We start from the raw sequence: 27,139 nt of genomic DNA on the forward strand, positions 1-27,139 counted from the left end.
TGAATTGATTCAATCTGCTCCTAGATTGAAACACCCTAATTTAGGAAGGCAAAATACTATAAAAGCTGTCTTACATTAAATGAAATCTTAACAGTGCTGCAAGTCCAGTCCAGAAAAAGTTGTGGCATTTTTATAGGGGAAATCATGACTTGAAATACAGAGAGCTGCATAGTTGATTTTCCGGAGACTGTGGTAGTTGACTGACCTCTCTACCCCCAACAGTCTTGGCTAACCCAGGAACATCAGTGTGCGAACGTCGGATTGTCAGTCGGGTTTTTTTTTTTTGCCTCCAGGAGGGACAGCCTGTTTTCACAACCTTGAACTCAACTTGAGCGACGAGGCAGGGATTCTCGTTTCATCTTCTCCATTGGCTTTCCTGTTTTAGGAGAGGGTTCTGTTTTCACTTTACCAGTGGAGAGATGGAGAAAAATTCAAGACAGACAATGCTCATCCACTTTGGCTTTATTATGGTGTTTTAGGGGAATGGATGGAAAATGTTGTATAAGCATTCAATGCCCTACTGTAAGAAGAGCACTAAAGAAATTTAAGCAAGACCTTTCTGAAATCAGTCAGTAAGTGCAGCTTGAACAACATGATAATGAGCAGCCCTACCGTGTTGTTACAGCACCTCGGATGAGAACAGCGCGTTCGGGGGAGAACAGTTCAACTTGATATGGCAGGATTGTCCTTCCTTCACCTTGCCTTCTCACAGCTCTCCAAGCTTTGAAAAACCTTTACTAACAAACATCTGTCTCCAAAACTAACATCTTGACAGAGGGGGAAAAAGGCTTGAGAAGACTCGTGTAGCTACACGAGCGAGTTGATGAGGGAGAGGAAAGGGAAGAAGGTCTGAATTTTGAGATCAGGCCCAGCATACAGCATGCTCCCAACATGCATTTTTCTCACTGCTGTCCCACAAGCTGCCTTTTGCCCACAGCTGCCTCCAATTGTAGCCTTTTTCAAAGTTAGTTGTTTCCTTCAAAAATTTCTCTAATATTGGGGGAGCCGCTTTGGCACTTAGTTTCACATCTCTAGTGCAATTTGAAATCCGGGGTCTAATTTAAATTTGAGATTGCAGTTCACGTTTGGCATGAGGGAGACCCTTCGAGTGGATGTAGAATACAGGAATGAGACTGATTCTCCCCTGAGAGGCTTCTGCCAATTTTGCCCACGACCGAGAAGGTAAGGGTGGTACCTTTGGCAAAAGGGAGATTGAGAAAGACAAAACAACAGCACTGTAGGGTTAGAGGTACCTCCTCTCCTACACTCAGGAATGTTAGGAATGGATTTCGTAAGCTGTGTTGAAGTTTGAAACACAGCCTTTGATTAATTCCATTATTTCCAAATTGCACGGTAAACACGGACAATGACTCGTGGTGTAGCTGCTTGTACAGCATGAGGAAAGTTTAAAGATTAGTCAGCTCAAGCCTTCTTGAGTTTACTTAGTTACCGCTTGGCTCTATGTAAATGTGTAAACAGTTTCAGTGTTACGGATACTGCAGATGGAAGGTTGTTTTCTCTCTCTCTCTCTCTTTTTTTACAGTATCCAACTTTTGAAGCTAGGTAAAGAATAGGAAAGAACTCAAAATGCATTTTTTTCCAAATAGTTTCTCTGATTCTAATGAACAGTAGAGCCAAAGAAAAGGGTGATCGGACAAAATAAATTGGAAGCTGATTTTGGAGAGCAAAAGGCTGAGAAAATTGAAATTCTAAACTGTTTGCAGCTTCTAACTATAATCATTCACTGGATATAATACATTACCATAGACTTACTGTTCTCATTTCCTTTAAAAAAAAAGCAAAGAAAAAAAAGCCCTGTAATACCATATTCTGAAAGGCAGTGTATTAGCATGGTCAGTCAATCTCTTCTCCTTTTTTTCTAAGAAACTCTAAAAGGATTTGACATAGAAGTATGGTTTTTAGAAGTATCATGCACCAAGAAATACTGGAAAACAGAACAGACATAACAGATATTTAACCTAACACCTAAAGTGGATTTTTTTTTTTTAGTCAGATGGTTGTTGTGTTTTTTACAGAGAAAGTTTAGCTTCAGGTCAACTGAAACAAGTAGACAGTGTTTTCTTTATTTCAGGTATGAACTAAGACAGGCTGTGGTTAAACACAAGGGTGCAAGTGCACAGAGCTTTACTGAGGGGAGCTACCTATTTCTTGGTGGCTCGTGTTGTGCATGCCCCTGTGTTGTGATACACAGCTGGGCAACCTGTTTCCCCCCCGCCCCCATCTCTATTTTCCCATTTCCAACAGCGCTATGAGCTGTCCCTGCCCGCGGGTCCTCGTAGCTCCATGCCCGGGAAGCGGTGTGATGTAGCCACCTCTGCTCCCAAGGGCCCAAAACCCACCCAGGGACGCTCCACAGCTCTGCTCGTCCATCGTTGCGCTGGCAGATTTCCAAGCAAGGAAGAGGTCTCCGTTGGGTTTCGACTGTGAAATTCATAATGGCAGTCGCAAGTCTATCTCTGAGAATTGGGCTGGTGCTAAAGAGGGGCTTCAGGCGTTTCTCCAGTTTCTTTTTAACAGTTGAATTTTTGAATTAATAGTGCTCTTTCCCACGCCTTTGGCCACAGTGTTCACTGAGGAAGGAAGAGTCAACTTAGGATGAGACGCTTGCTAATTTAGATATGGCAGGGAATTTAGAGGTGGCCTCTCTCCCTATACTGAGGCTGCATGGGCACTGGGAAGCCTGATGAGTCTTACAGTTTGGCATGAGAGTTAGTCCCAGGGGCGTTCTGCTTACGGTCTCCCTTGTCTCGTCAGTGCTGTACTGTAATTAGTGGGAAGTGGATGGATTGAATTCCTATATACCTACTTTCAGGTGGAAACTTGCTTTTGGATTTAACATGGGCTCTGTGCATACTTATGTGCCAATGTCTGATGTCTTCTGCATTCATTCTTCAGTTTCAGGGGCTGTTTGTATTTTTTTTTTAAGTCTTCCATTTGCCTAACCATGCAGTAATCTATCAGTTCACAAACCTGTTCAGTAAAGCTATAACCTATAAATATATAGGTCTCCACCACTCAGTTTTTGTGAGTGCTTCAGTACCTTGCTGCTCTCAGTGAGAACTAACTGTGCACCTCATGCTAACACGCATCGCTGGTTAACCTAGGAAGGGCTGTGCAAAGATACCAGGCAGCTCACACGGTCCCTTTTTTCTAAAAGTGGTGAGGGTCTCCACAACAACCACGTGTCTGTTAGAAGACTATCGCAGTTTTCCCGTGTCTCCTCAAACTGATCCAAGCCTTCCAATGTTTGCTTATAGGTTGGATTTTTCTAGACCTGCAGAGTATTGTTATTACGGAACTTTAACTAATCCAGGTTTGCCTTAAAACACAGCGTCTTCAAGAGGACGCTACTTCAGTTTGAGGTGGACTAGGCAGTTGTTTCACAAATCTACCTTCTTTGCCTGCTATCGGGGGTGTGAGTCTGTGGCACGGGAGAGGGACTGGTATCTGGAAAAACAAAATAGTTAATCTGTTCTGAGAAGGCAACCAGACAAAATTGCTACGTTTCGTACAGCTCTAAGATAAACAAGTAATAGCTCATGTTCAACAGCAAAGCATGTTCATATACCATGAATAGGATGGATGTGCTATATGATAAATCTAGACACAGTGAATAAATTTTGTCTTGAAAAATAAGATGCCGCATGAGACAGCATGTGCAGAAGGAATGTTAATGTTTAGGAAACGGAAGGAATTGGCCGAAAGGAGAGCGCAGAAACGAAAAATAGATATTTTGCTTTGTTACGAGGATTGATTGGCTGACTACTTTTTTGTCTTTAAACCATAATAGCTTTCCCTTATTGTCAAAATGATAATATATATAAAGCACTTCCTGTAATATTTCTCTTCAAAAAGACCATTCATCAGTCCCAGAGTTAGATGCTCATATTTCAGCTCACAATTTAGTTTAGCAAGTTTATACTTCAGAGCAATCACTCATTTTTAGCATTTGTGTTTTTAATACAAATTTCAGGTACAGAAGCACACAGGGCTCTTAGGTGGGGATAGACTGGCTAATCCAGGTAGTACTTCTTATCTTCTGGCAAAGAAAGAGATGATTGCTTTTCAGAGAAAAGAGTATTCTTCTACTCTAGTGGTTTAGTTCATAAAAAAATTGAGGGCAAAAGAGACTGTCTCCTGTTAGGCCCAGTGCAGATGTGAGGATATCCAGTAATAGATGTGTGTTTTGGGGATTGGGGGGGGGGGGGGGGGGGGGAGGGGACAGTGGATATAAGGGCAGGTAAATACAGGATCAAATCCTGAGTCCTGAAACCAGCTGAATAGATGGTCAGGGAAATGACGGCAAATGCTAAGACGTTCTGGTGGGCTTGATGTGCTTCAGTGCTGAAAAATCTCCATTTGCAATTTTTTCACCCGCATATTCCAGAACCTAAAATATGCCACGGTCTCTCTGACAAACTTCTGCAGTTGCCAAAGCAGAAATTCTCTTTTGTTATATACTTGACTTACTGGTTCGGTCAAATTTTCTTGCTGCAATAAATCAGCTTCCTCTGTGTCCTAAGTGTGACGTTGCAGTGACATGTATGGCACCACCTGCTTAACAAACTGCATTAGAAAATCATTAATCTCTTCCATTTTTCTTTGTCACACAGCCTCTCTTATCTTAGCTGCATATTTAAAGCTTACTTATCACTGTGGGAGGGGTTTGGGGGGGAGTAGCAAAGAAATGTCTATTTTCTCCTGTGAAGTGACCTCCCTCAAAGCTTCATAGGAAATACTCTTTCCAGATTCTGTGTAATGCGCAGGCCTGTCCCTTTCCTCCTTCTCAAAGGTTAAGTATCATATAGTTCAAATTGCAGAGAGGTTTTTGGTCTGGGAGGGGTGTTTCTCCATCGTCATCAGTGGCCACACAGCCATCAGTCAAACAGCTGAGTTGTTTTGTGGATTCCTGTTTGCAGCTGCAGTAAGGAGGACTGGGCAGCTCTGGTCCAGGAAGTGCTTAAGAGCAGTGAAAAATATGAGAGTCCTCTACCTGCCTCAGCTCTCTGTGGCAGCGTGCCACCCTTTTGTACAGAGTGACCAACTCGTCCCTCTTTTTTTTGTTTCAGTCTTACCTGCTCAGCAGTGGTCAGCAAAATACATATCCCGCTGCAAGCGAGAGTGTGTCTTTATGGAGCTTTTTGGGGGTTTATGCGCAACTTGGCAGGCCTCTACATCTAGACATGCTTCCAAAGATTCCTCTAATTCATGTTTTAATGCGGTTTCTTTTCTTTACCTTGAAAGGAGCAGATGAAGGATCTATACTAAAGCTTAGTCTTCTGAATTTGTTTGTTAGAAAGTAGGCTGTAAATGCAAATTCCATATAACACTATAAATAGTGTACAGTCACTCTGTGTTTAAAAAACCACTATATATTGTAACATTATTAGTTTGTAGAAGCAAATTGCTGAAAGAACCTGAGTGACAATCTATGCCAATAATAACACATAACAACTGTGGGCAAACACAGCATATAGTTGCTAGGAGTGTGTTTTCTGTTTTGCGTGATGGCTGTAAGCAATTTTTGCCAGATGGGCTGATAATGTAATTAGGAATCATTGTGTTAAATGAGGCAGTATTTAAATTGCCAACTAATTTTCTTTCTATTAACCAGCTTAAAAAAGAAGAGCTGTTACCCAAATTATTTCTAGCTGTTAATCCCTAACGAGAAACCTCGCACTTCTTTGCACCTTTTTTAAGCGCTGTCTGGCAAATTACTTTCTGGAGGGTTTATGATGTGTGGGACAAAATAAGAAAGAAGGGGAGTTAAGAGAAGTTGCGTGTTCAGGGCTTTGTAGATGGGATGGACTTCTGCTAAGCCAGGACACTGTGGTGTGTGCTAACAGCTCGTGAGGCAGTAACGGGATGCTTCCTATTTATAGTCTCTAAATGTGGACAGAAAAACATTTTTACTTTGTGATAGTTCACTGTGTGGCATACTCCACCAAACAGAGTAGGACTATAAACCCTATTTTAAGTGTGTGCGTGGGAGAAATCATGAAAGCACAGCAGGACAAGATTTTGAACAGCATATGAATGTTAGTAATGTGGAACGATTGCTGTCTTTATTGGGGAAAGGAGAGAGGGAAGAAGAAAAAGGCGCTCTTGGGTCAAGTTAAAATCACAGGGAAGGTATGATCATTTGTAGTTTTCATGATGAACTCTTACAGAACCAGCATCTTTGGTCTGCTGGCTTGTGCTGGGAGAACTATCAGTTGCCTATCATTGGGATTTTGACTGAACCCCAGAGTAAACATAAGGCTGAATGAGACTGATTATTGTATTTACAGCACTAACTGTGCAGATCTTGTTCTTTTTTTTCCTTCTGTGCTTCAGCTCAAGCAGGGATGGATGAAGAGCCAAATGCATTTTTCAGTCTGGTTTCTTGTGTCCAGTGATGAACCTTTATTGCTTGACCTAAAAGGATCAGGCCAATTATCTTGAAGAACTGTAGTGGATTTTTCCATGGATTAGTCTTTGGAGGAGGATCAAGATTATCCCTAGCTCAATGTGGATTACCCACGGAATTGCATCAAAAGGAGCAGTGCAACAAGGTTGCATACAAGTCTTACGGTTCCACACCTGCAAAAGGCTACATATGCTAAACCATGCAGAGAATCGCTTCAAAGAAGTGCCTTATGCGCTTATAGCCTGTGTGTTGTGTTGTTGGAGGGTTTTTTTTCTGGAAGTTACCAAAAACTCCATCTGACCTCAAACTAAAACAGGGAAGAAGAGCATTACTAAGTTTGAGCGTGGTGTAGGTCAAAAGGGAGGTAAGGTCTGTCCCTGCTAGTGGATGCTGTTTGCCTCTATGCGACAAAAATTGAATGATTGCCACATTTTATCACTTTTCCTTGAAAATGGGAAGGAAGTCACTTTCTGAAGGCATGGTGGATAACTGCAGGTTGTCACTCACCAGGCAGTTAAATGAAGCATAGATAACGACTAGTGTTGATGACGTTGTACTGATGCTACTTGCTATAACGAACAGATGGGGCTGGTGACTGAACCACAGGTAGATGAAACTTTGCTGAATGAAAAAAGATGACAGATCAATAGGCAAATGTTTTCTGATATTGAAATACAACAATATTCAGCAATGGAAAGCTTAAAAAAATTAAAGTCGTAGTTAAGTTATTGAAACAGGACAGTAGAGAGTAAGTGCTATTTGATGCTGGCTCTAAATCAAGCATTGGAAAGTTTGAGGGATCCTTGAAATATTGACAAGAAGTCTGACTTCCAGTTGGAATAAATCATTACAACTATATTTTTTTCAGCTTCTCACCCCCTTTGGAACAGAATGCCCATGTATAAAATGCATGGCCTAAGGAGACTTCTGCCTCCTTGTAGACATATTTCAGTGCTTTCAGTAAACAGTTTTTGATGTTTTTTATAAGCAGAGCTTACTGGCATATAGATAGGGTATCAGATTTTCTGTATAAGTTTGGCATGGCAGAGCTAAATGTCACTATCTTGCGTACTCTATATCTAGGTATCTTAATTAACTTCTTATTAATAATCCCATTACAGAATCACAGAATCACAGAATGGTTGAGGTTGGAAGGGACCTCTGGAGATCATCTAGTCCAATCCCCCTGCTCAGGCAGGGTCCTCTAGAGCACGTTGCACAGGATCACGTCCAGACGGGTTTTGAATATCTCCAGGGAAGGAGACTCCACCACCTCTCTGGGCAACCTGTTCCAGTGCTCTGTCACCCTCACAGGAAAGAAGTTTTTCCTCATTCTTTCTGTACCGTAAATATGTCCAACAAAATAATCTCCAGGCATGGTACTAGGTGGAGATTTTATATCCCACAGCTGTGGCAAAGGTGACCTTCAGAGGAAAGATTTGCTGTCTGCTTTCTGCTATATAGGTCTGAAATTGAACTTGGAAGCAACAATAAAAAAAACGCTCTAGGCTTTCCTTTTATACATCAGAAACTGAAAGGAAAGTAGGCTTTTATTGTTTTTAATGCTGTGCACATGATCAGTCAGCAATCTTTGGGCAGTTTTTCCTTCATAGCCTTGTTCAGCCATGTTGCTCTGATCTTGGCTTTCGCAAAATCAGACTTCAGCTGACACTTTCGGACAAACATGGTGATCGCTAAATAACCAGCTCTGAGTGACAGGAGGTGGTTCATTCTAGATGGCTGCAATAAAGCCAATAAACCTACTTTGCCTGTCTGTGAAAGCTGTGATTCGCGATCCCTGGTGCTTCATGGGGAGGCAGCGTAAGAGGACGCTACCGACACTCTCGGCTCTGCCCCTGTATCGGTGTCTCCCGGCGCCGAGGTGTAGAGCGGTATGCTCGCTCTCCGCTGTCACAGTTCATAGCTCAGTGAACTCAGCTGAGCATCGATTTCAGTTTACGTTAGTAAGCCAAGTTGCAAAATACAACGGTGAGGGAGTGGGCACCCTGTGTATTTGGCTGCGGTGCTGTTCCTAGGGAGAGGGCAGTGCTGACCTCCGGCAGTGGGGCAGGGCAGGCGGCCCTGGACCCCGCTCCGCCGCTTGCTGTCCTGTGACTCGCTGGAGCTTGTCCAGAAGCTCCAGGAGCAGTGGTATTAAATTGGCAACACACTGCACAGAGTAATGCAGGCTTCGGTGGTGACACCAGGAAAGCGGTTCCTAATGAGACGTGAAGGCGCTCAAGACAATTCAGCCCCAAAGGGCACAGAAGGGGGAGACAGCGAACTCAGTAAGTTATACCCACCCCAAAACGATCCGCTGATCACTGGCGCTATTGTGGGGACTACAATAAATCTGTGTCCGTCTTGGCCGGCTGCATCTCATTAGGCACAAGCATGCAGCCGCAGAATGCCAGCCTCAATAGCGGCTTGTCATGTGCACGCTGCTGCGCCACAGCGGGCTGGCGCTTGTAGGGTCAGCGCCTTTGTTTTTGGGGGGCTGGGGGGGGGTTCATTTTTTTCTTTTAGAAATGTTGATGTGCTCAGTTCTGTGGATAGTAAATTTGCCCTTCAGCGACTTGTGAATTCTGTCAGGATAACATTTTATTCAAGGTGTGGGGGTAGAATATCCTTCATATATGCCCTCTTTAGTGCTTGAGTTTTGGGGGTTTGTTGTTGTTTTCGTTTTGTGTTTTGTTTTGTTTTGTTTTGTTTTTAAGTCCTCCTCCATGTATGGTGTCATGCATATTGCTGAAGCTACAGCAACACCTACATGTGTTTATGCTGCTGAGGTATAGGGCCCCTTACTCAAACATCACAGACTGCCTTGCAAATGCTAATTAGCTGAAGCCCTGCAGCACCCCTTTGAGCAACTTCTGTTGGTGCTGATAGATGTACACTTTGTAGCTGCTCTTTGTTATTCATTTTTAGAACAATTCCTCTTCCAGAGATAAAAAAATTAATAGTTCTTTCTTTGTTAGGTACTTGACAAAATGTTAGTTTTTTGTTATGGAGTGAAATAAAGTAAGCAGCAAACTGGATTTCATTGCAAGTCATGCCTCAGAGAGTCTTATTTTCTTATAAAGCCTCAACTCCTGGCATCAAGTGAACCTGTCTACGTCCTTTTGCTTTTAAAAGTCTGTGTCTAGCTCATGTGGCTGCAAAACAAATGTTGTTGCACTGCCTCTGCTTAATCTGAAATTTGAGATGCAGGGAGGCAGATGAATAACTTGTATGAGATTGTAGTTTTATGTCTTTTTAGCCTTAACATTTTTGCGTGATAAGGACTGGGAATACCCGTGAAAGCACGAGCAGGCAGTTCGGAAGAGAGTCCCACAGGTTACTGATCAGTTTTAATTTTGTATTTTTATTTTCTGAGCTACTCAGTTCCATATTATGTTAAGTTGTTGACATAGATAGTATACATTGTTAAGGATAACTAAGTTAATGTAAAACATAGGGAACTCTCTATCCCCCCCCCCACACACACACACCCCCAACGTGCAAACCGAAGATGTTCTGAACATCAGCTCACACTTTTTTGTCTATGCTCTGTCTAAAATCTATTTAAGAAGAATTCAGACTATCTTCTCCAAATGCTAATCTTTCCCCCTCCCTTTGTCTTTACGGTCCTTTCTGAACTCCAGCTTCTTTCTCCCTTTCTCAGCACAAAACTGGTTTTCCCTCTCTCTACCTTTTCCCCTTCCCACATTTGCTTTCAGCGTTAGTCTCCAGCTGTCTCAAGTCTAAGGCTTGATGGGGGCCACTGCAGTGGCTGGTTTGAGCTGGATTCAAACCATGGGCGACCCAGGCCTGATGCCATTTTCCCTCCCGCAGGAGGATTCTTAGCTGCTTAAAATTTTTCGGGGGAGCGGGTGTCCCCTTCCACCGAGGGCACAATTTCACAGTCAGTTTAGGACAATCTGAGACCACGTTGTCACTGAAGGAGACAATCACCCGTTTCTAGCCTCTGCGCCTACCATCTCTTTGAAAGTAGCTCTCTGATCTGACAGATTACTGTTTGTTTTTTTTTTTGGTGGTAACACTGGGTCAGGAAGCTGATCATATTTGCTGGACGGCCACGTGAGGACTAGAGCTGAAGTTTATGCCAAAAAGGCGTGGGAAGCATGCAGCAAAGAGCAGGGGGGGAAAAAAAGAAGTGATCGCTACTTTTGGTAGTAGTGCAGTCTGTGACTGGCATAAATTATCATTTAGGAACACCCTCAAGCTGTAGTTTCAAGGTGGCTTAAAGCCAGCGTTGCCACTGAAAGAAGTGATCCTGCCACTGTGGTGAACCAGACTGGGAAACTTGGCCAAAAAGGGAAGGAGCGGAGGGAGGTTCAGTTCGTCTATGTGATTTTTTTGTTAGGCAATTTTTGGCCCAGATCATCTACCCGATTAACTGAACGAGCAGCCCGCTTTTAGGCCACCTTTCAATTAATGCTTTTCACAGCATTTAGACTATCTGCCATGCCCCTGCTTAAAGGCCGGGCAGGCTGTGGTAGGTTGCTGGCGCTTGGAGCGAGCCATGCGTCGTTGCCGTCCTGCCCAAGCCACTGGGCAGCTCTGTGTTTCTGCTTGCTCCTGCTCATGCTTGCGCTCAGCCCCCTACACAGAAACCTCACAAGCTCTAATGCAAGCAGTGTTTTAAACAGTACGCAATTCAACATGCGTTCCGGGCAAGCCAGGTTACTGAGACGCAGGGTTTGGGCCAAAATGGAATTTGACGTGGTCATGAATTCATCTGCTGCATGAATGCTGGTTTTGAGGGTTTTCACCCTTCCCTGAATGTGACTGTATTTCATTATAATCAACTGTTTAAGGGTCACAGCAGCATACCTTTCCCAACAGTGATATTTTTAATTAATTTTCCAGGGTGATCTTTATCTTCATTTTTAAACAGAAGGTAATTAGGACAAAATAATGATTTTGTGCGTTTGTTTATTTAGTTGAATGTGAAAACCACCTCTCCTTTCTTCTGTTTCGGCAGTTAAATATTCTGGTTGACACTGGAAGCAGCAATTTTGCTGTAGCAGGTGCACCTGATCCTGATGTCACCTCCTACTTCAATCCAGAGCTGTAAGTACCTGTTCTGCACACCCTAATGGGATAGGATGTCTTTTAGTTTCTGACTACGTGTAAAAGTGGATGGTTAGGCAGTTCTTGGGACTTCAGCAACATCCATGAAAGTCTGGATTTTATTGCCTGAATTTTTATTTTATCAGAAGATTGGCCTTCTGCAATGCAGATTCCAACCTGACACCATAAACAGTCCCACTGATGACAGTGAAACTGAGTTCAGAGTGAAATGATGATTAGAGCTGGGAAAAAAGGAAGAAAGCAGGGTAAAAATCAGATTCAGCTAGTGTGGAACACTTGCAAAATGATGCCCATTTCAGCCGATTCCTTATCTAGGTAGTCTTGAAAATTTTCGAAAGTTTGAGTACATTTTCTTTTTCTTTAAAAGTAAGTAATTAAAAAGCATTAATTGGTTTTGTTACTTGATGGCTCATCCAAAAACAAAATCAGTCAGTCTGAAACTAATTTATTGTTTCGTCTGGCCAGTGACCTCCTTCAGTCAGCAATCTGGACAAGACCCTGTGCTATATCTGGTTGTTTATGTTATATATAGACTTACTGGCTTTGGTACCTGTTATGCACAAGATTTTCTGTGTTCAGCGTGAACTGACATTAGTCACAGCCAAACACAACTTTTATCTATCTGAATCACTCTCCCTCCTTCTCTTCTGCCCTTCTCTAGTTTCAATTATTTCAAATAAATTTCTCCAAAATGGAGTGTCTATCTTTAGTTGAAGCATATGGGTAAAGATACTTAGAGGACTGGGAGGCTGGAGGGTACTGCCATTCTTGTTACCTCTTTATGTATTTTAACATGGGCTTTAGCTTTTTTCTAATAAGATGCAGCAGGAGTGGAAGAAAAACTAGTATTTCCATGCTGCTTATTAGATCTCCTGTCAAAAATCAAATGTTAATGGAGATATCTCACAGCTCCCTCAGACGTGACACAGGTCTAAAAAGTCCAGAATTCGCACTTGAAGGCTATTTTTGCACTACTGCAGAGTTTCACATACCAGCTATCTCTTTCCATAGGTAGTGGCTACAATTACAAGGAAGCTTAATTGCCAGCAAACTAAAAGCACAATTTTCCTTCTCCCTTTTCTCTTTAGTGATGTTCTTTTGTCTGGAAAGATGAGGCTTCTCTCTGTAAGAACCTTACGCTATTAGAAACAGCAACAGAGGCCTTGTGCTGAGAAAGGCAAATCACTCAAAGGTTACAGTCCCTTATCGGTGTCCTCAGTGTACACTGTGTTTTGAGAACTTTAGTATAAAATTATTAATGAAACCTTGAAATTTAGGCCCTGAAAAGTTAAAGGTGCTTTATCAAAAGATTCAGCAAAACTCAAGTGATAGTAGTCCAGAGGAGCAATTGCTCATTTGGGTTGGATTGATGGAGAACTAGAACGTGCACAGAATAAAGTGCAGCCGTTAGCGTGTGTGAACCTGGCTACGTCATGCTTCTTGTATGTCAAATACTTCAAGCATAAATGTCATCTGGGAAGGATCTTGGCCCCTCCAAAATCGCTAAGGGATTTCACAAATGTTTTTTGGAAGGAATCTCTGTATATCATCTAGAATGAGTCCTCACTGAGGCAGGACTGTCACCAGATCAGCTCAGCCATGGCTTTGTCCAGCCAAGTCCCATAATCCTTCCAGGATGGAGAATCCATTATCTCTCTGGGCAGTGTGTTTCAGTGCTGCACCACTTTCCTGGTGAGGAAATATTTCCTAATGTCCAACCTAAACATCCCAAAATGTAACCTGTGGATGTTGCCCCTTGTTTTATTGTGGCACTTCTGTCACGTTTGTAACTTCTTTCAAGTAGATTATTACATCTCCTGTTAGCATCTTCCTTGCAAAACTGAAGCCGAGCTCCCCTCAGCCTCTCCTCACAGATCCTGTGCTCTAGGCCCCTGGCTCTGCCAGTCCCTTTCCTCTTTCTCTGCACTGCTCTTGCGAACTGTATTCCCACAACTGGACACAGTAGTCCCAGGTGTGGTCTCACCAGTGCTCACCAGAGAAGGGTCATAACTTCCTTGGATATGTTGTCCATGGCCCTCCAAATGCAACGCACTGTGTGGTTTGCTGTACGTACAGAGCAAGTACGCTGTTGGCTGTCATTCAGTGTAGTGTCCACCATAACCCCAAGTCCTTTCAGTCGCTTCCCAGCATATCCGGGAGCATGGAGTTGTTCCACCTCAGCGGCAAAACCCTATGCTTCTCCTTGTTGAATGCCATGAAGTCACCTTTGGCGCAATCCTCCCATTTTTCAAGGCCCCTCTAGACTGAAGCTCTGCCATTCAGCATATCAACCATTCCACTTAGTTTGCTGTCCTGTGCAAATCTGCTGAGGATGCAGTCTGTCCATCATCCAGGCTGTTGAAGATGTTGAACAGTTTTCCCTCCAGTAACAATGTCTGGGGCACTCTGCTTGTTACCACCCCAACACTTAGCCCTTTGAGTCCAGAGGCCGGGCCCATTTCCAACCAGCCCAGCAGTCTGTTCATCCAGCCCCAGCATCCTCAGCTTCCAAGTGGCAATGCTGCAGGAGGTAGTGTCAAAAGCATTACTAAAGTCAGGATGCACTACAGCCTCTCTCCCCTCATGCACCTAGCCAGCCATCTTGTTGTAGACAGCAATGAGGCTTGTCAAGGATGACTTGCCTGGGAAAATCCTTGCTGTGTTTCCCTGATTACCTTCCATCCTTCATGTGCTTGGGCCTGGATTCCAGGAGTTTGTTCTCTGTGATCTTTTCTGAGCTGCAGTGAAGTCGAGTGGCCTCTGTTTCCTTGGGCCCTGCTGTGTGTCTTTTTTTTATGGGATAGGCCTACTGGTCACCTTTTCCCTGTAGTCAAGGGTAACCGTGATTTTTGCGTACATGATAGGAAACTTTCTGTCACATCAGCCAGCTATGTAAAATGACTTAAGGTGATCGTTACCTATGTGTGAATGAGATGAAATGACCTATGCATACTTTCCCTCTGTGCTGCGTGGAACCCTTCAAATAAAGATGTCTTCTCTCATTTGGTAATCATTCCTGCAGTTTCTCTGACATCATCAGGAAGTGTTTCCATATCAAAGCCATAAACTGGAAATTGAGGAAAGTTGATTATATAATATTGTGTGTGATACTTTTGTGTCATATAATTCCGTTGTTTAATTGTCTGGGTCTTTGTGTACAAAACAAATGAAGCTGTTGTCATTTATTTAATATGTCATTGGCTATATGTTCTTTTCTGTTGGTCTGGAACTCATTCATGACTTGGACCTGTGAGTGGCTCTGACAAAATTTTGCTGTGAAAAGTTCTGAGTCTGCTGTGATGATTATGGTGTATAAGTTTCCATGATATATAAGGTTTCGGGAAATGGCATAATCTGTCCCCTTAAAATGAAGAGAAAAATTCACAGTTTCTGTTTCTCACACTGTTGAAAGTAACAAGTAGTTTTTGTTGAATATGCTACTTACGATAAAAGATCTATTTGAGCTGATGTGTAAAGGTGTTTTTGTACTTGAAACTAAATAATCATTGATGGTGCAGGTATGTGAAAGAATGCAGTACTCGTGGGCTTTATTTTAAGGAACAGTACTATTTCAACGTAAATACTACTGTCTTGTGAGCAGGTTTCAAGAGCAAACTGCAGCTGATCATTCTGTGAGATAAGAGGGTAGGAAAATTATAGGCAATAAATTGAGGTAATACAATAAAGTATGTATGAGCAAACAAAAGTAAGGTCTTGTTTGCAGTATGATCACACAAGTTTGTCGTGGTTCACTGTACAGTTTATTGTTTGCAGTAAACAGTAAGCTTGTTCCAGAGCCCCTGCAAATTAGGTGGGACTTCTTGGTTAAAAATTAGTAATTTATGTTGTGGAATAGTCTTCAGACAGCTAGGTTGGTTGTTGGGGTTTCACATTTTCTTTGTCTTAAAGTTGTTGCCTTGAACCACTTGCTTTGTGCTGTCTGTCTGTCATTAGAGAAAGGATAAAAACTTCTGTTCAGATTGTTTTAGTCTGTTGCTGTTTTCTCTCTCTGCCATTGCCGTCTGCGCAGACATTGATTTGCTGCTTCGGAGAAGATGAATGGGTAAGCAGAAAAATCTAAAGCGCTGGTTTCTCGCAAAGTGGCAAGTGAGCTGGGAGAGGGTGGAATTAAGAAGGAATTTCAGGTGTTTGGTGGGATCAGTACTAAGCAGGGCTTTCTGCATAGGAGACTTACTGTTCCCGTGTTGAACTTCCTTCAAATGCAGAATGATATTAGAAAAACAATTGTGGCTATGTTGTGTTTAGTGCTACAGTCTGGTACGGAGGCGTAACTGAGTCATTGCTAGTTATCTCAGCTGAGGCTTGAGAGCCAGTCAAGGTTTGAGAACCATTTTTCTGGTGGCTGCTCTGAAGAGGAGGTAGTAGCCAGTAAGGAGAGGGAGAAAGGACTAATGGTACTGTAGCAGTGTCATCTATTAGGCTCTTTTCTTCGCCTTTGGTTTAGAGACACTCTTTCCTGCCCGAAGAGTAGAAATTCTTATTTTCTTATCATCGCCAAAATGGCTTGTTTAGAACTTTTTGTGCTGTGTGTTTCTGTTTTAGAACACTCAGGCCATGAATTAGAACAACTCTCTAGTTTTGACCTCCAGAGAAGTTTTCTTCTTTTGGATCACTCAGATGGAAAACATGGGCTGATTACAGTCAAGAAGATGGAGCAGGAAACGTTGTTTTTGCAAAACAGAATATAATTACTGTCACAAGAATCATATGAGATCCCTTCCCACACCAGGAATTTGGCTCCTTGAAGTAAATAACAAGGTCTGCCTTTAAAAAGGACTGTTGTGTGTTGTGTGCTTTACAAATGAGATAAGTGTCATCATACCCATTTCTACAGATGGAGATGCTGAGGCACAGAGGGTGAAGAGGTTATTTGTCCTGCCTTTCCGCAAGTCAGCAACAATACTGGAAACTGAACCTGATCTTTCTGTGTCCTATTCCAAAGCTCAATCCATTAGGCTGTTAGCGCTTACAGAAGACCTTTGTGCTGCTACTGGTTGCTAGTCATGCAGAGTCTCTATTCCCAGATTCACTTCACTTTATTCCCCCAGCTCTCCCCTTTCTCTTTGATTTTAGATGTTTCCTCTTCTGTTGCACTGTCGAGCACTTTTCTTCATGAACAGCCCTGCATTTTCCCTTCCTTTTCCCTGTCCCCTCAGTTTCTCTTATGTTGCTAATTATTCAGACTCTATTTTGGTTTATAAAATGTACTGCCAGACCTTATCTTAGTGTCACAGTGGTGTCCTGAAGACCCTGACTGAGCAGTGATGTGCCTGTGTCTAGGTGTCATACAAATGCAGAATTCTGCAGAAAGGTAAAAGAGCAATAGCAGTAGCAGTGACCCAGCTCCAAGTAGTACCAGTATCTCTGAAATTCAGGCATTTTGAAATACAATCTGTGTGGCCTGTTGCCTCATTTGTTTCTGCTGCCCTGGATGTTACAAGCTGCTGGGCCTGTGAAGCTCTTGAAGGGTTAGGCGTTGGGATTATCAAGAACTCATTTGGAATGGAGCCTGGCCTTTTATTCCTTACCCTCCCTCCCCCCCCAACCTTCATCTAGAAAGAGGATCAGTTGCATAGTTCATATAGTTTAATTATAGTTTAATTGTTAAGTCAGATAAAGTGTGTTCAAATGGGTGGAAGTCATCTACGTTGCCATTGAAAGGTTATCAACTCCATAATACGCATAATCACTCCTAACTTCAATCTGACTACATCAGGTACAGCTGACTGTGAAGCTGTGGCAGCCAGCTCCAGATGAGCTGGCTCTCTGAGTCATTCCTCGTCGGTGGGCTCATATTGCCTTTGTTGTGGTCACTAACTTCATGGCTTCATGGCTGTTTCTGTCAAAGCACCTCTTAGATTAAAGCCAGCTTTATAAATCCCCCCACACTGTAATGACCTGTATTTGTATTGTTTTAGAGACATGTAAAAGATGTTATTTTGAAATCACTTTAATCTGCTGATTTTAAAATTTATTTTCAAAAAGGCTATCAAGCTAAAAGTCTTATCAGATGAACCAAGCATGGTCATTTGTCTGTTTAAAAGGAGAAACTGCATGCCAAGGAATATGACCAAAATTAAGTTGCAAGGAATGTAGGAGTTCAGTGCTGGTATGGATGGAAGATGATTGCTATGTTTATACTCCAGGATTTTAAAATTAAAAATTTATTGATTTTTTTTCTAAATTTTTGGTTAAACTTTCCAGATTGCATTCTCTTCCTTTATTTAATGTGCCATAATTAACTGCTCTTTTACTTTTACTGCCCCAGTCTAGAGGGAACTCTTCCTTTCCTCCAAGTTTGTCAGTCGTTTGTTTATTATATCCAAATTTACTTACCTCATTATAGACAAACCAAACCGCAGATTCATAAAACATGCATCTGACTGCTGTTACTCACCATAACATTCCAATTTACCCAAAATGGAATTTTAATAATATTAATGAAGTGTTACTCTAAAGCTATTCAGTTAGCTTGGCATTTCAATTTTCGATTTGAATTCAGAAGCTTTTCAGGTCCTTAGCTTCACTTATTACATTCCATTTCCAGTTCAAGAGTATTGCTGCTGTTGTAATTGGACCTGTCTGAGTCAGGGATGTATTGCAGTAGATGGCATAATACCACAGATAACAAAAAAAAAAAAAAAAAAGACGCATATTGTGAAGATTTGAGTCATTGATGGCTTCAAGGTCAAAACAGGGGCTCAAGATTTTTTATTATCGCTTTTTACTGCTTTTACAGTCCTTCTCCCTGCCTCTGTGAGTACATGGGATTGACTTTGCAGACTTCACTGTTTTTCCTATGCAGGGAAAATTAAGATTGAACAGTACTTGATTTTCTTGCTTTGCAAATGAGCAGCTCTTGCATGAGTGTATCTTTTCTTTTTAAAGGTCAAGTACATATAAGTCTCAAGGGATTGATGTCACAGTTAAGTACACTCAAGGAAGCTGGACTGGAATGTTGGGTACAGATGTCATTACTATCCCAAAAGGAATTAATGGCAGCTACACTATCAACATTGCTACCATTCTTGAATCAGAGAATTTCTTCTTGCCAGGGGTTAAGTGGCATGGGATTCTTGGTCTTGCCTATGATGCATTAGCCAAGGTAAGTCGTCCTTTCCCCAGCTTTTGTCTTTCACAGTGACAATGAATAGTAAGGTAAAGAGAACAAATGATCTGTCAGTGTTAGACTCCTCCCTTCCAACCAGTCTTTGCTAAGGATCCTTTGTATTTTGGTAAATTCCAGAAAGAATAAATGGGGTTGTGATGATACCACAGTCCCAGAAGAGGATTTAGGTATTTCTGGTGATGTACGCTCCAATTTTAGCTCATCTGGAATGGATAAGCATTTACAGAGCTTGTAGTACCAGAGCGTAGGAGTAAAGGTTACCAGGCTTCTGTTATGTGTATACAGGGCATTTATTAGGGCTCTAATGAGCTCCCTCAAGACTTGTCAAAGGATGGATGAACTTACATGGCAAACCCCATGGCAGCTAATTCTACAAAATTCTTCATCCATCAAGTAAAAGTTGAGACTGAGAGCGCATACGGATAATTTCAAAACAAAGATGAGCTCTGGTGTTTTCGTGAACATGTGATGAAACATACCTGTTCATAGCGAGGTAGGAAATTCAGGTAGAATTCTAAGCTAAAGCCTAAAATTTATTATCTAAAAATCATATATTTTTTAAAAACTGAAAATGTGACTGGAACCCCATATAGTCATAGCTCTCGACCTACACAATAACTGTCTAAAAAATCTACAAACTGAGACATATCCCGGTACAACAAGCAATTCAATACCGTCTGCTGACTTTGGTGTTAAAATGCTTTATTCAAGAGCTGGGTGATCATTGTACTGACTTCTGCCTTACTTGCTGTCATACATTGTCAACAGGCAGAGAACAGCTGCTTCTCGAGTTCAGGTTCTGCCGAACAGTGGCATTTATTTTCCCCTTCCTCTGAAGACTGAAGTGTTTCTAGCTTCTGAAGCTGCTCAGTACTTTGTGTAGTAAGAGCACTTGGCATGTCGCAAGCTAACCAGTGTCTCTATGTGAAATGAGATATATCTGCCCAAAAAAATCAGTTACAGCGGAATTGTAATATGTTAGTAATTGCAAAGGCAAGCGTGGCATACGCTGTAGGAGAGAACCTGTTAGCAAATATAATCAGTTGAACTGGGTGTGCTTTGATATTACGTCCTTTAAAAGAAGGAAGAGGAAGTAAGTGCTGTAGAGTACCAGGTTCATTAGAATTAGACTATTTTATTTTAAAACCTGAAATTTTTCCCTTTAAAATTCTGCCTTTTAACCATAGAAAGGTGGGAAGGGCAAGTTATTTTTCACTGTTCTAATAACCAGAAGCTATTTCCAAACAGTTACATTCTTGGCAAAAGTTTCTTCTTGAACCTGTAACTTGTATGTGAAAGCTGCGATTAGAAAAATACTCTCATGTGTTAGGGATTTCTATGGCAGTGGTCAAGAATAAAATTTTTTTTTAAATAGAAAATGAGAAATGACAAGGTTTTTTAATGACTTAATATATTTAGGATTTTCATCACTTGGTTGTCAGAAATTCAATTTACTCCTGAAAAGTGGTCTTGTTTGAATGATTTGCTCATTTCTGCATCCAAGCTTTTTAATGATTGCTTCTGCAATTTTTGTGTGTTTTGTTTTGTTTTTCAACATCCTCAAGCCTTCAAGTTCTGTGGAGACGTTCTTTGATTCTCTTGTGAGGCAGGCAAAGATCCCCAACATCTTCTCCTTGCAGATGTGTGGTGCTGGACTACCTGTTTCTGGAAGTGGTACCAACGGAGGTAGTCTTGTGGGTATCTGTCAGTCTGAGAGGGAAAACGTATATTTGTTAATCTCTCTCCTTTTCTATGACTAGCTTACTTTTTCCAAATTTAATATTAAATATATGAAATGTTTTGTAATTTTGAAGGAAAAGTTAAGCACTTAGGAAGAACTCAATTGCCTATTTGTTTTCATTCTCCATTCTTTTTTCATCTCTCTTGAGTCTGAGTAAACTTCTCAATTCAAATTTGATTTTAATAAAAAAGTAAATGTTGTGGTGCACATCTGTTACTGATGTGATTCCTTCAGGACAGATTCTGGTACCTTCCTCAAGCTGAGTAGTGTTGCACTCAACTGCTAAGCTTGTTCAAGCTCATAAAAAAATGCTACAGTAAATTTTTTACATGAGGTAAAAAGGGGAGGAAGAATCAAGACCTTTTTCTTTGCCGACAACATACCAAAGGAAAGTGTCTGAAGACCAAATCTTCCCCTTGTTAATTAGGGGAGTTATTCCATCAGTTTTAGTGACACCAAGATTTGGCCTGCATTTATCTGGGATCATGATTTGGAATTACACTTCCTGAATTATGCTGAAATAAGCATATCAGCACAGGGAGTTAATCACAAATAGCTATTTTGCTGTAAATTCACATACTGCTGTAAATATTGACCTACCTGAGATAGACAAAGCCCAAGTGTGTACTCACTCATGTTAGTTCAATTAGTTCAGTCCAGACCATCAAAATCTGATGATCTAGTATGTTCGCAGCCAGCTTAAATGTAAGTTTTGATAGAAGATAATAGTGGTAGCAATAATATGATGGTTATTTTCCATTTTGGATGGGTTTAAGAAAAATTAATTATTTTTAAACAGTGGTAGGCTTTTCTGAATGTACAAAGTGAATTTATCATGTGCAAGTTTAATATTCTCTCCTCTTTTTTATACGTTGCCTAGATTAAACCACTGAAGATACTCTTTTAATTTTAAACAGTGGAGCTTTCATAAGAAAATTACTGTGACTTTGTAGAAGATGCTGGTAATCTGATCCAATGTGGGAATTCTGGTTTACTGAAGCAAGAATCTTTTAACATCTAGATGTTTCCTATAGTTGCAAAATGCATATCACTGATATTATTGATTAAGAATTGATAGCATTTGTCAGCAAAATCCTTACAAATGGTGTTAAATTAAAATTTTGAAGCCCTGTGTATTGCAGTTAAATATTCTCCTTTTTTTCTGTACTTGCCCCAAACCTAAACATCCTGGATTTTAAAGTGTGTGAATTCCTTTCTCTTTTTGCCTCAGGTTCTGGGTGGAATTGAACCAAGTCTGTACCAGGGTGATATCTGGTATACGCCTATCAAAGAAGAGTGGTATTATCAGGTTGAAATTCTCAAGCTGGAAGTTGGAGGTCAGAATCTCGAGTTGGACTGCAGAGAGGTATTTGCAATAAGGTGTCTATACAAAATACAAATTTGGTTAAGAAAAATAGTTAATTTGATCAGTTTTGTCTTTGCAAGCAGATGTGTATTGCAGTCTCCTCTGAGATTTAAGGTCGCGTGATAACTTTGAAGAGAAATGAACGAGCGATATAAAATGTAGTGTATACTTCAAACATGCTAAAATTGCTTCAAACCGGACTTTGAAGTTGTTGATATATTTGTAGCCTAGTCCACAATTTATTGAAAATACTAATTGAACAGTCCACTGAAAATGAGAGTGCTGTGATTTGGAAGGGCTTACCCTCTAGACTAGTTTCTGTTGTAAAAAAGGTGTCCGTACACTGAAGATTGTACATTCCTTCAAGGAGACAGCAGTCTTTAAATAACCAAAATTTATAGCCATAGCTATACGGCTGTTAAACAGCTGTTTATAGCTGTTACAAAGTAAAATCAAACCAAAGTGGAACAGTAATTGTTTAACAAAGAGAAGGGAAGATTTTGGACTAACACCTATGGAGATGTCTAAGCACGTAATTCATGATGGCAGTTGGCAGGTGCCATCCTGGGAAGCTTCCCGAAACACCTCATCCCATCCTTCTTTTTTATTTTTGTAATCCATTTTTGCTCACTTCAGCCTTGCCAATTATTATTCTTCATGGATATGTTTATTGTTTTTATCGGAAATAAAGTTCTGTTATCTCTGGATCAGTCTAGTGAAGCTGTGTTGTTAATGATTTTTATTCTCAAACATTTTTTTTCTGGAGGATGTGTGTATATGTATGTGTTTTGTTTGTTTTTTTACTATTGCTTGTTGCTGTTCGTGTTTCAATTTTAGTGCTGTGATTTTCATGCCTTATTTTCATTAGACAGCTTAAAATACCTTATGCTTGTTCTTGTAGTTGGAAATCTGTGGAGCATGATAATTCTGAAGTTTTTAAAGTTCATACGGATTGAGTGAAAGTAATGATAAAATCCTACATGTGCATAAATATTATATTTCAGTACAAAATGTGGAAATATTTTATATTTCCATATAAAATATTTAAAATCACTCATATCCTCCTTGTATTTAATAAGCAAAACATGGTCTATTTCAAAAGCTATTTCTATCTTTATTGTATTGTTCAGAAAGCATTGCTCACTGCTAGGTCTCTAGCATAAATGTTTGTGTTTGCTTTTCTTTCTTGCCTTAAAAAAACAGTCAGCATATTTTGACGAGAAGTCGAGGTACTAATGACCATGGTACTAGTAAACATGGTTTAATACTTGCTGTTTCCAAAAAAACAAACCACTTAAAAATCTAGCAATTATGAACGTTTCCTGTTATTGCAGCCCTTTTCTAAGCCATGGTTTGCTTTCACCTTGTGTGTATTATTAGCATAGTGTGCTCCTCAGTGGTACAGAAGGCATCATTCTTTTCTTGATTGAAGGAGGTCTTCCAACAAAAGTTTAGAGGAACAGTAGTAAACTTAAGCCTAACATGATTAAAAGTTAGCTAGTTAGGAGCTTGCAGAGGGTGTGTAATTCACTGTACAGGATGATGAGCTATGTGCCCTCTCTTTTCTTAATCGTCTTCTAGGAACTTGAACGTTTTTTTGTTAGAGTGACTAGAGACTACTCCTTTCCTTGGAAGGGAAAAGCTTCAATGCTGGGAATTTGTCCAGTATTACACTGCAGCTGTGGCCTTGATCCTGTCAGATCAGGGTCGAGAGAAGTGTTGAGGTGCCAATAGTGCACAGTGCACGGGGGGCACTGTTAAATATTAATCAGGAAGACTAAGAAGGCAAGAGCTTACTGCACACTGAGAGTACACTGTACACAGTGTGAAAAATTATGTGACACTTAATCACTCACTGAGTGATGCTCCTGCTCCAGAAATTTTACATGATTTTTATGTTAGTGGATGGTCGTCTTGGCTGCCTCCTACCTACGTTTTTCCAAGGGAGCCTCTCAAGGATGCTGGTGATTGAGTGTTCGTGGTATAAATATGTTAAAAATGGATTCTGTTTAAGAATTCTTAAAAAAAAAAAAAAAGTGGCCACAATGCCTTGATATTTTTCTCTACTGTTTAGAAATATTTCTAAGTACAGAATAAATGGTAAGTGGTTCATAGCAGTGCTCTTCCAGTCTGCATTTCTTTCAGCAGCGCTTAACAGCCTACAGCATCTCTTCTTTCAAAAAGAAAATAACTGAGTTACTTTTCTGCTTATTGTTGGGTTTTATTTTTATCACAGCACTAAAGATATTCCCTGTGACTTGGTAACATCTAAACTGATGGATTTTAAATTAGCTTGCCATTTGACCTCCTCCTAATAAGCTTATGCTGTATGTTTTCTTGTGTCTTTTGATTATGCCATAAACATGTCAGTGTCGAGTTATACTGATCCTACCACCTCAGCTCATAACAAAAGTAGTTAATGCAAACAAGTGCCACTGCTACCTGCCTTTTTTGTAATTAATCATCATTTTTAAAGGATTTCTGAAAAAAGATTTGCCTTTTAAAATATTTATCTTTTGTGTAATGTACCAGAAGTGTGAAGATATCTCTTAATCTGGGGGTTGGGATTTCAATAATGAAAAGTGTGTTTAGTGTTTTGGGGGGGGGGGGTTTAGTACAGATAAGGCAAGATTTGAGGCAGTAAGATTGAAATTTGCTAGTTTCTTTATAGGTGCCTTTGCTTGTGTTTTAGTGGTTTTCAGAAGTGGGGAGAGAGGGGGGTAGCATTTGACATTTGTACTTCGAGTCAGTGCCAAATATGACATGTAGCGAGGACCAATGTTTCCTGACTATTTATAAGTTAGATACACAGGTCATTAAAAATAGTCTGCTCTATTACATTTAAACTAGCAGAGACTTTGATTCAGGGTTTGGACGTGCATGTAAGCTACATCAGTGTACTTACCGTGTTTCTGCGCTGACCATGAGAGTACTTTTTGCCCAAGGCATATATGAGGTAAGGTGGATTAGCTTCACCTCTGGGAGAGGCCATGCTTTACTTCCTTTTACAGCAGGTTGAGAATGTGAGCCCTTGGCCCTTTTCAGTAGCTCTGGTGACACACTGCAATTTCTTGAGTGATGCAGATAAACTCACTCTTGTGTCCAGGCTATGTCTTGCTTTTGTTCTCAGACTTCATTTGAATTTAAGCTATCAGCTGGAGAGTTCTGCAAAATGATGTGACATACACATTTGTGAAGACTGCTACTGAAAAGGAACAGCCTGGTCATTGTTATGAAGCAGTTTAATCTGCATTATATTAATTATAGTGTGTGTAATTTCTCTCCTTTTTTCTCCCCCCTTAGTATAATGCAGATAAAGCAATAGTAGACAGTGGTACCACCCTCCTCCGGCTGCCACAGAAAGTCTTCAGTGCTGTCGTGCAAGCCATAGTTCGCACATCCCTGGTAAGCTAATGTGATTAAACTCTCTTGTAATCTTAAATTCCTATTAAATGATCACATGATCTTTGAAAGGAGTGTCATCTTTGCCATCTACCTTTTAAGTCACAGGGTTTTGACCTGAGTGGGACTGAATTTTTCCCAGTCTGCCCCTGTTACTAAATAAGAACTGACTGATTGTCTCTGGTGGAAATGGAAAAGGGAAGGAGAGGTGGGAGGAGGGAGGGCCATACACAGAAAAGAGAAACCTGTATGGAAGTAGGTCAGAAATAGTGCATAAATGGAGTATTTTGTTCTAAGCATTTCAGAAATACAGACACAATCTCTATCTCTCCGATTCAAAGTGTGAACGGTGCAAAAATCAGTCCTCTAATTCAAAATTGAGTGTTCCTAAAGTAAACCTGATACTGCAAGCAGTTACTTTCCAGATGAAATACTTATTGTTATATAGAATGCATGCCATTCATTAGGATTATTCATATCAATAAAGCTTCTTTTGGCCTTCGTTATTGAATTATTTATGTTTAAAAGCTTCTTTCTTTGGAAATAGAGTGGGCTTTAGAAGTAGGGCATGGGGATAGTGCCCTCTGTGTGTAAATTAGCTGATGCTACATTTTCTGGGTAACAACTGTTCCTAAGTTTCGGTAGAATGCAATGAGGAGTGTTGAGAAAGTTGAAGATGAAGAGTAAATCCTAGATAATTCAAAGTGAAAAATTTTAATATTTTTGTCATAGCTTCACATGGTAGTAGTTACTACTACTTCATGGTCGTAGTTACAGACCACAGGAGACAGCAGTAACTGGGCTATTGGCTCGTTGCCCAAAAGGCAGAGTATTTGCCCGTGTGCTGGTAGATCCAGACTTAATCCTTTCCTTACCTGACTGAGAGCAGAGATGCGGCATGAAGTGTTCTTCACTGCCTGCAGGCGCCCAGAATCTGAAATAAATACATCAGTTTTCTTATGTAGTTCAATTTCGCTGGTTGAAAAGTTGTACTCTCTGTAAAGCACTTAAGTGTCAACTGGAACAATTTCACTCCGTGGAGGGAAATTGAAAGGAGCCTACCCAAGAGCTCTTGCAGCTTCGCCTTGCGGATACAGCGTTCTCTTGTGAAGTGGGTCACAGCAGTCCAAGCTCCTCTCTGGTTTTGGTCAGGAGGACATCTGAACTAGGGCCTTCCATATGCCAAGTAAACAGTCAGCCACCGATCAATAAGATATTAGATAGGAAGCACTCACCCATTCTGCTTAATGATTTTTGTTCTTCCTATTAAAAATGCATAAACTAACTCTTCTCTTTTAGGGATTGGGTTTTTTTAATCTCCAGGACCTTGCTATTGTACTCCTTTCCCCCCAAACACTCCAGCATTTATTTACACAGCTCTAAACAACAGTGACTTTCTATTAAATTAAAAAGTAATTAGGAGCTGTAAGGATTGGATTCTTACACTGTAAGAGTGATATCAGGAAAAGGGATATTTTCAGCAGTTATACTATGGCATTACAATCACACTCTCAGTGTTCTGTGCTTCTGGCAGGCTATGTATCACTGCAACTTAAATTGTCAGGCTGTAGTCAGACATGCTTCTCCGACTGCAGGTGAGCCAGGTTAACAAGTTCGTGCTCTCAGCTGCTCACTATGAGCTTCCCAGCAAGATGTTATTGCCCCCTCAGGTATATTGGCATAAGTGCATGTGTAGCACTCCTTTATTCAGCTCCATAAAAAAACAAGGCCGTGAGCTTTATGGTCTTTAATAGTGCAGGTTTGGAAAAAAAAAAAAAAAAAACAGCTGATTTGGATGGAAGTCTGTTAGGGAGCAGCTACAGATGCAGTTTTGATGTTGGCAGGTCTGAAGAGCGATGGTTTTGGCAGCGAGCAGAGATGAGCCACAGCAGGGTGGCAGCTGCAACGCCTTGCTAAGCTGAAGTCAGAATAGTGTCTCTACGCACAGCATTA

The 27,139-nt window shown here is 40.9% G+C and overlaps 1 protein-coding gene across 2 annotated transcripts in view; it reads left to right on the forward strand.

Moving 5' to 3' along the window:
• The window catches only part of BACE2 (beta-secretase 2), a 72,948-nt gene that overhangs the window by 11,286 nt on the left and 34,523 nt on the right, over nucleotides 1-27,139 (forward strand). For both annotated transcript variants that reach the window (XM_068914280.1, XM_068914289.1), the window contains exons 2-6: nucleotides 11,418-11,506; nucleotides 18,437-18,653; nucleotides 20,243-20,371; nucleotides 21,650-21,784; nucleotides 25,088-25,189. In XM_068914280.1, coding sequence (XP_068770381.1) covers nucleotides 11,418-11,506; nucleotides 18,437-18,653; nucleotides 20,243-20,371; nucleotides 21,650-21,784; nucleotides 25,088-25,189 — 672 coding nt within the window. The remainder of the gene's footprint in view (nucleotides 1-11,417; nucleotides 11,507-18,436; nucleotides 18,654-20,242; nucleotides 20,372-21,649; nucleotides 21,785-25,087; nucleotides 25,190-27,139) is intronic.

Source organism: Struthio camelus, chromosome 1, assembly GCF_040807025.1.
Source record: "Struthio camelus isolate bStrCam1 chromosome 1, bStrCam1.hap1, whole genome shotgun sequence".
Taxonomy (NCBI): Eukaryota; Metazoa; Chordata; class Aves; order Struthioniformes; family Struthionidae; genus Struthio; species Struthio camelus.